The sequence below is a fragment of the Mesitornis unicolor genome, unplaced genomic scaffold (assembly GCF_000695765.1).
Source record: "Mesitornis unicolor isolate BGI_N332 unplaced genomic scaffold, ASM69576v1 scaffold9429, whole genome shotgun sequence".
Lineage (NCBI taxonomy): Eukaryota > Metazoa > Chordata > Aves > Mesitornithiformes > Mesitornithidae > Mesitornis > Mesitornis unicolor.
In genome coordinates, this window is record NW_010206523.1 from 11,600 (window position 1) to 20,636 (window position 9,037).

The 9,037-nt window shown below is 41.1% G+C and overlaps 1 protein-coding gene across 1 annotated transcript in view; it reads left to right on the forward strand.

The window, feature by feature from the left end:
- Positions 1–620: 620 nt before the first annotated feature.
- The window catches only part of FARP1 (FERM, RhoGEF (ARHGEF) and pleckstrin domain protein 1 (chondrocyte-derived)), a gene marked incomplete at its 3' end in the record, with an annotated part of 63,409 nt that continues 54,992 nt past the window's right edge, over positions 621–9,037 (forward strand). The window contains exons 1-5 of the mRNA XM_010191790.1: positions 621–658; positions 753–795; positions 1,219–1,323; positions 5,665–5,707; positions 6,806–6,884. Of these exons, the coding sequence (XP_010190092.1) occupies positions 621–658; positions 753–795; positions 1,219–1,323; positions 5,665–5,707; positions 6,806–6,884 (308 nt within the window). The remainder of the gene's footprint in view (positions 659–752; positions 796–1,218; positions 1,324–5,664; positions 5,708–6,805; positions 6,885–9,037) is intronic.

The window sequence follows — 9,037 nt, forward strand, 5'->3', positions numbered from 1 at the left end:
GGATTGAGCAGCTGCCCACCAGCAGAATAGCTGCTTGGTATGGACACTGCCTGGGCTCGGGCTCAGGTTTGAGCCAGGTCGCCTGGATGGCCTGCCTCTAATGGTTTTCTTTCCTTTGCTCTGTTACTGCTGTTTGATTTTGCTCTAGTAATTATTTACTGGGGAGACCGGGAAAAGGCCAATCTGTAGGTTGAGTGAAAGGGCACTTGTCTGGGGTGTAATGGGTCTCTTATAACGGTGGCATTTGTGCAGTTTAATGGTTATTATTTGTTCTGAAGTGAGTGGAGATCTGTGCCTCAGGGCCTGTTGAGTTAAAATAGGTGCATTTGTCCAAGGAACGAAAATATTTCATTTCAGAGATTGGCCTTTTTATACAGAAACAGGGGTTTTTTTTGCTGCAGACTGGCTGGTGAGCTGTAATTTACAGTATTTGCTGCCGGTATGGATTTAACGGATGTTCTGATGAGGAGAATCCTTACAATCAGCAAAGCAGTGGCTCTGGGAGCTAATATTGGGCTAGAATATCTGGTCTTTATGGAGGGAAGGCTTTCAGTGTGTGGAAGGAAGCACTTGCTCTTGACTCCTCCGAATTACTGGACAAGTCCATAAGGGTAGCGCAGATGCGCCTGGACCAGTGCCTCACAGCAGGAGGCTTGGGGTAAGCCCGTATGAAGTCAGAACCCAGGACATGAGCCTGCTGCCTATCAAGCGGTGTCCAGCAAGCCCTCAGACCTTTGTGTTTTATATGACAGGTCTGCTGATGAACATTTTGGTTTCAGTATGTTGCACACAGATGTACGTAGCACCACCTGACACGGCTTGAAGGGCCAAGGGGTAAAATAGCCGTCTTCCAAAATTCAGAGTAGCAGTTTAGCCTCGAGACTGACACCTTACTGCATTGCACGTTTACGTGGCAGACATAAGAAAACTATATGCCAAGTCCCCCTTCTTCTGCCTCTTTCATGATGTTTTCCCCTCAAAAATAAAAATGCACTGAAGATGAATTCTGAGCTGCCATGCAGGGATGGATGGATATTTTTAGTAGCTTTAAAGCTAACGTAATTATTGTCAACTGCCCTGCAGGTATGGTTGGAATATCAACTGATTTTGTAAACTGTTTTGACAGTGTTGTTTCCTGGACAATTTCTTAGCATAGTAATTTTTCTGCCACTAACTAAAAGCATCTTTGTAACCTTAGGCTTTGTTTTCTTCTTATAGCAAAGAGCTCCGGGGAAGGTTTTGCATGATGCTGTTTGCAACCACCTGAACCTTGTTGAAGGAGACTATTTTGGCCTTGAATTTCCAGATCATAAAAAGATGATGGTATGTAAAAGGATTAATTTTCAGCTGGTTTTCATCTACATACACACTGTATTCTCTCCTTCTGCTCCTTACTTATAAGGTATGTTTAATCTTCAATCTCCAAAGGAAAAAAGAACTTTTGAAAAATGTTCTTGCCTGCTGAAGTTGAAGAAATGTTTTTAAAACCTGATTACTCCTGTCAGATTTCATCTGTGTTGAAAGTAACAGCCATTTCAGACAGAAGCTGGAAAAGCATTTTATCTTTATCGGTTGCAGTAGAGAAGCCAAAGGCTGCACTGTTGCAGAGTCTTAACTCTGATTTTACAGTCCCGCTTAATTTGGAGTGTGGAAATAATCTTTCTCCGCATACAGAGAAGTTGCAATGACTGTGGCGCAGTTTCACGAAAAACATTGTGAGGCAAGACAATGCTTAGGTAAAACATAATAAAGTTAATTAAAAGGAAAGCAAAGCCAGAAAACCCAAATAAATTGCTGAAAGTCCTGCCTGGGGAGCTGTGTGGCACGGGCAGGTGTCCTGGTCCTGACACTTTGGACTCTTGAGAACAGCTACTGGCAACATTTAGGCATCCACTGATAATTCTAGGGTGGAAATAGTATCTTGTAGCAGAGAAAGCCAAAGGCTGATGACTTCTCAGCCTCTAATGACTTTCTTTCTGAAGTTTGTTTTACTTTAGTCTTACTGTGTGACCTACTGGCATGTGTGCTAGTAATCTGAATTGTTTGACCAGTACATTCTGGTGTATACTGGATTTCTTGCCTGTTTAGTGCATTCTGCACCAGTTGCCTGGCTGACCTAAAGGAGATGACTTTGGGCAATGAGAAAAAATAAATCTATTTTCTTTCTGTCTATATAACATTTCTGTAAGGAGCAATATTTCTTAACAAAAGAGACAAAAGAGGATTTATCTGCTGCTGCAGTAATCTGTTGTCATGCCTTGGTGCAGGCTTACATGTACACTAAACTGAATGCTAGCAGTCATAACGTTTTAGACTAACTATGAGAGAAAAGAGAAATTTTTTTAAAATAGACATCAAGCTTTAGAAGTGGTCTTCTACACAGTTTGCTCCTGGATGTACATGAAACAGTTTACTAGAAAGTTCTGTCTTCTGCCAGATATCCTTGGCTAATGCTTTAAGTAACTTGAGAGCTTAACATAACTCTTCAAAACAGTGCAACTGTACAGTACTATTACAACAGAGGGTCCATGTAGCCATGTTAATAATGACATACTGACATTCCTGATGTATATATGTATGTAAAGCTGAAACAAATCCTAACATCTTGTGTATATACAGTTGCTTTTTAGTTTTCTAAAAAATAGAGAAGGTCATTTTATCGGCCTTCGCTACTTCACAGGTCATTAAGTTTCAAATAGATGAGCCTCTGTGTTTTGCTCAGAGACCTGAAGTAAATTAACAGTTTTCAGTCTTGTGAAAACAGAATGGTTTATTTGCTTGAGGCAGAACACAGGAGAGATTGAGGTGCTGCCAGTGCCTGAGGCCCTCGCAGTAGCAGGAATTGACTGGCTGGAAATACGTCCAGACGATCACAGTGGGGGAGTTGGGGCTCTGGTGGAGAGGAAGGTGGAGAAAACCCCTTAAGGCTATTGCCAGTTTGACCTGAAGGAAAATGCCTCGATGCATCCAGCATGGTAACTCACCTGGCCCAAACTCCTGCAAAAGGAAGTATTACCCAAGTATTTGAGAGCACTGGTCTGTGTTTCTGCTGGTTGTTCCTATCTGTGCTTCTGATCTCCAAATCTTACCCACCTCTAGTCAGCTGTGCCTCAAGAATGGTGAGATTCGGTGGAAGTAACGCCTTCAAACCACCTAAAAGCAACTTACAGAAACTCTGAAGCGGGAGCTTTGATTATGAATTGTTGTTACAATGTGGAGCAGCGCTCTGAGAGTCGTATTTATACTTAATTTATATGAGCCAGTTTATATGATGTAGTTGAGATGAATGTTCTCGTGGGATTTAAAAGTTTCCGAGCCTCATAATGGCCATAGCGTAGAACTCGATCATTGCACAAATAAAAAAAATTGTAGTTAATGATGTGCCAGAGAAATAAAACACATGCATATTTTACTTTCATACCATCTAAAGAGAGTGAGTTGCTTTTCCAACATAGAGTGCAGTGTAAAAGGAAAAACAAGTATTTAGAGCATATTTGTTTGGATGTAAGCATATGTATGTGAAGTCATATATTGACAGTTCAGCTGTGTTTGTTTCAATGTGCAAGGCTGCAGACCTCGTATCTGATGTATTGACACTTGCATGTCAAGATGCTTGGCAGCTGTATATATTCAAGTGGACTGTGCTTGTACCGGGCAAGATCTGCATAGGAGATGAACGTGGAGGGTCTGAGGGCTGCAGTTCCTGCTGGGACAAGGAGAAATGAGGCACTATTGCCAAGCCTGGCCTTTCACGGAGTTTCGTCACCCTTGATGTCGGCCCCGATTCCCCAGCTGCTGAAATCCAGTCACTATCGTGGAATGCCAGACTTTGTTTAAAAAATAAATAGTCTAGCCTTTGTAGTTCTGGAGAAAATTGAAAACATGAATCTTAATTGAATCCTCACATTATTTTTCATTTTCAGTTTATAAACCACTCTCAGATTGGCTGGGTTTAGATACAGTGTGGGAGTTGCACAGTGCATAAGTTTGGATTGCTTGGGTTTGATGAGGTCTTCATTTTGCCCCAGCTTTCTTCCTACACGTGTTCAATGCACACATTTCTGGTATCCAGGAGTCTGGTCAAGGATGTTGTAACTTGCTTGAAGGATGACTGGGAAAGTGGAGAAAGGAATGATGTGCTTGTGTGCTCGTGCTGTATCATAAAGTCCCTCTGGAGAGAGAGGGGTTTTTTTTTTGGTGTCAAGTAAAATACATTACTCCCATAATCTTGTAAACTGGCTATTTCATATTCAAGATTATTTTTTTTTCCCACTAAACTTGGCAAAGTCCCTGACCTTCATTGCAGATTACGTACATGCCAACTTTCTGAAGCAAAACAGTTTTAAGTTACTGAAATGCCAAAAAGTGTCAGAACCAGTTTAACGTGTGATAAACACCGTGTTCCTGTTCTTGGATAATCAAGTTTCTTTAGCCCTTCCCCCCAATAAAAGACTTTCCTAAGCTGAGAAACATAAAAAGAATGCCATTAAGAAATGTTAGTGCGAAAGGGCAGGAATGTGAGGTCTTTGCTAATTGGAAGCACTTGTATTCGTAATGATGAAAATAGCAAACAGCATTGGAGAACTTACAGCAGCCTGTTCCTGTCTGGATTCTCAGGTGATTTTCTGAAATGGATATTTTGAGTATGTTTCAGTCTTTGCATAATCTAAAAATATTAAAGGTCGAAGGTGTATTCATTTGAATACATATTCTTTTTCCAGAGGAAGGCTCGGTTAATTTGTTTTTTTAATGGCTTTAACCTTTGTGCCGGCTGTAGGATGTTCCTCCACAAATTTCAGGTATGTCCAAGGGAGACTCCATGCAATTTACTGAGATAACGAAATACAAATCTTGGGCATAGTTAGTTATCGGTGGAGGACTGTGAGCTGTTGCACTTCTCCAGGCCCTGAAAGTCATTGGGCTTTTGCCTTCTGCCTGATTGTCCCTCGGCCTTTCATAACATTTTGCCCAGGCCCTTCTGACTGAGACTACAGAAGGGGCGTTTAGGCTCTGAAAAGTGTATTTCTACACACTGCTGCTCTTTTGAAAGCCAAAAGATCCACACATTGTCCTGAAAAATGGGTTGTAAAAACCCAGATGAAAGTATTTTATATGTACCAGTTACACTTCCCCCAGTTAAGAAAGCCTAGGCCTGAGCTTCCCAGGTTGGGCTGCAACATGAGGCCCAGGCCTCATGGACTCCTGTTGGGTCCGCAAAACCAGGAGGTTGCTGCCTTCTTGTTTCTCTGCTTCCCAGCATTGCCTGTAGCCCTTTTTACTTTCCTTTCTCAAGATTAATTTGGGTGAGGACCGCAATGACAGTATAGGACTTTTTCTGAACTCTGTGTTTCAGTGCTTTCCACAAAACAAATGGTTCCCAATCAAACATGCTGATTGTTGGTATCTGAGACAAGTGAGGGAACATTTCCTCAACGTTTCCCAGCTCTCTGAATTTGTACTGCTTCAGAAGCTGTGACAGCCCATTAACAGTGCTGTTTCCTGAGCATCTTGCAAAGTTTTGGGGAGAAAATCCACTACATGTAGTTAGGGAGAGCATGATGACTGGAAAAAATAAGTAAATGAAAATCTAAGTAATGCAATGAAAAGTGCTGCTTTGTAAGCAGTAGGTTCAGAGATGATAACACCACCTTCTTCTGTTTTCAGGTGTGGCTTGATCTTTTGAAGCCCGTTATGAAACAGATCAGAAGTAAGTACTTCCTTGCTGTCATTTATTTTGCCAGTCTGAGAGTACTTGAATAAATGAGGGCTCTGTCGATTGGGATCTCTATCTTCTCAACTGTCTTCACTGAATTTTGTTTGGATTATTTTTTATTTCTGTTCTGTCCCTAAAAGATGTGCTTGCTGTGAAATTATGTCACATCTGAAGGGGCTGACCCAGTAAGAGACAGAGGTTTAGGCAGTCACTAGAAAAGGCAGCGCTGACAATGTAAATGTTTGTAAAGAAAAACGTGTGTAATAAAAGAAGGATTAAAGGAAGCACATATTGCTGAAAGGTAATAGTAAGTAAGATAAAAGAAAAAGAACAGGAAGACATTATTGCTGGGAAGGAGCTAGCAAATATTTTACAGCTCTCTGGGACATTGCTGCAGGACTTGGAACTGTCTGAGACCAAGAGGAGGAAACAGTTGAAGTAGGGGTATCAGGGAAGTTTAAGGTGGTGGCAGGAGCGAAAAGGAATTTGTAAATAGCCGTCAGCTCTGGGAAGAGTAGAAATTAAGAGGAAAGGCTTTGGTGATTTTGTTTCCCTGTCAAACATCAGCAAAATTCTTAATTTACTGACCTTTGCCATTAAGTTTTCCAAGGTGCCTTTCTGGTCATTTTAGTCTGAATGTATGCTCTGGCACCTCTCCCTCTCATCAAAGAGAAGCATTGCTCCTTTTGTCACTGGTTATACTTGTAAGAGTAAGAGCAAATGTACTGCTTTGAAAACAGAAATAGTAGTTTCATAGTGGACTTGAAAAATAGAATGTATTTCAGCTCCCTCCTATTCTGAAGCAAGGAAAATAAACACGTATACTGTATTTTATTGGATCAACTGATGTAATTGCTAAAGACAGACTTGGTTTTGGCAAAGTATCCCTCCACCAAGTTACTATTCTCTTTTATTGTCTGTAAATTTTATTGTGCAATCTCTAAATAACCCGAATACTAACAGAGGATGGGAGATTAGCATGTATATGTGCACTGCAGGCCCCATGAATCATCCCTTGTACATCATTCTGCGTAATAAAATTTGGTCAGCGTGTTACTGATGTTCACTAAGTTCCTTTGACATTTCCCCTAGGACCGAAGCACGTTGTTGTAAAATTTGTGGTAAAATTCTTTCCCCCTGACCACGCTCAGCTGCAGGAGGAACTGACAAGGTTAGTAGCTGCGTGACTATTTTTCTTTATTAAATTTCTGGTGGACGGAGGGGAAAATGTGCAAATTGAAATGATTGGGTGAGGATCGATGGCTGCCTCTTAGTATTAGCCTGATGTTATTTGTCCCAACCTTGAATGCACCTGAAAAATAGGCCCTGTTGCAGTCTGTGCTGAGAGACTCTGCAAAGTGCAAGAGTCCTTTGCCTCCTTGAATCTGGGGCCTGGGGAGAGCTTTGCTTACCCCAAAAGAAGGCAGCTTGGCAACAGAGTTCTCCAACCTCTTTGGCAGTGGTGTTGGAAGGGACCTGGGGTGCTCCTCTGCTGAGGGACACGTGCAACTGCACCCGCATTTGGGAGAGAGTTTTGCATTAATTGCCAGGTTGCAGCAGCATGGGGTCCTATTGCTATAGCCAACAAAAATGCCAAAGGAAGGTGGAACTGTGACTTTGTAGATGGAGAAATGGAAAGGAGAGGGAATAAAATGAAATGTAAGAGGAAGGTAGAGAAAGATACACACGTATGCGGAAGGAGTACCTTAAAGGTGTGTTTATTTTCAGTGTAGTTCAAAAACTTAATTTAAGCTCTGAATTTCACACTGTATTGGCATAAAAAGTCATATTTCCCTGTGAGTAAGTACATATATGAGGGACCTATTAAGGTTCAGAAAGAAGTCTACCTTTGTAATGTTTTGTGTTTATCTGTGTCTTGTTTTATTTTGGAATGGAATGGGAAAAAAAATATTGATATCTCTTGCTGGCCTGTACAGAGAAAAGCAGAAAAGTGGGGTAGAAAGAGGAATCTTTACTTGAAAGACTGAGTAAAAACAATAAAGAGATAAATGAAAACTCATGATGTGATGTTGCTAACAAAACATTTCTGTTTCTGAATAGATTTTCTGCATATCAGTTGCTTAGTATGTGAACTGTAAATTGATTTTTGGTGATCTCTTTCTGCACCTGGAGACTTGTCTCTGAATCCTAATGACTTTTTTGGTTTGATTTTAAATGTGTATGCTGGGGAACTTGGATATATGTACACAGCAGCGTGTAGGATGGGAAAGCATATCCACAGGGAACAGCTTCATCACTTGAAGGAGCAGATACGATACTTTTGTGCTATATTCTTCTACTAGGGTGAATTTTGTATGAGTAGGCAGATGTCTGCAGTTTTCAAAAGGACATTCTTTAGTTGTGCCATATTATTTCACGTACTGTGTATGTTTCCACATTCGTCAAATCGTCTTACCCTTTCATTTAATTAACCTACATCTCCTCATTCAGAAACTCGCTGAGGATGAGTTGTCTCATGAGAGAATGAGAGCTTTTCACTGAATCTATTAAAATCTAGTCTTATGAACAGCTATGGAGATCCTAATGTGACCTCTCCAGAGGAGCTGCAGTCTCTGGGAAATTTGTTAAGGTGTTTAACCAGTTCAGGTTTCATACCAACTGTCATAGAAATGCTTACTGCTAGGTCATTTTTTTCTAGGGAAGAATTCATTGCCTGAGTAGAACTAAGCTATTTCAATTCCTGTTGAAGTGAGAAGAAATTTAATTGTTGAAAAAATATTGTAGACCTGTGATGTCTCTGCACTTAAACTGTCTGTGTAGATTTGTCCCACATGGCTGAGATGATTTGGAAGCGAATATGTTAAAAATGGCCGATGCACACGCAGTGCAGGTAGTGGGGCCACAAAAGTATTAGAGCTAGCTAGAGTTGTTCACTCGAGATCTTGATCCTCATTTCCAGGTGAGTGCCAAGGTGGAATTTTAGAGTTCTCCTTGTGTTCTGCAAGGACTAACTGATAACTCTTGAATCGCTGATTTATCTGGCATTTCTTCATCGTTACAAGCAGCTGCATTATGTAGTGCTGCTCGCTGTGCCGTTACTGAGCACTTAATAGCTGTCACATTTGCTTCCACTGTCATATCGCATCTGGATCTCATTGCTCTGGCTCAAAGAGAGAGAGGGACAGAGAAAAAGGAGGATTTCTTGATTCTGCAAAGCAGCCACCATGTAAGACTCTAATGGCTGTAATACTGTATCGGTTTTGTTTAGCCTCTAGACTTAGGAAATTCAGATCACTTCTGTAGATTCCAGAAAGTGAATGGAACAAAACCGGAGTTGACACTGAGGTGCTTTCCCCTCTTTCC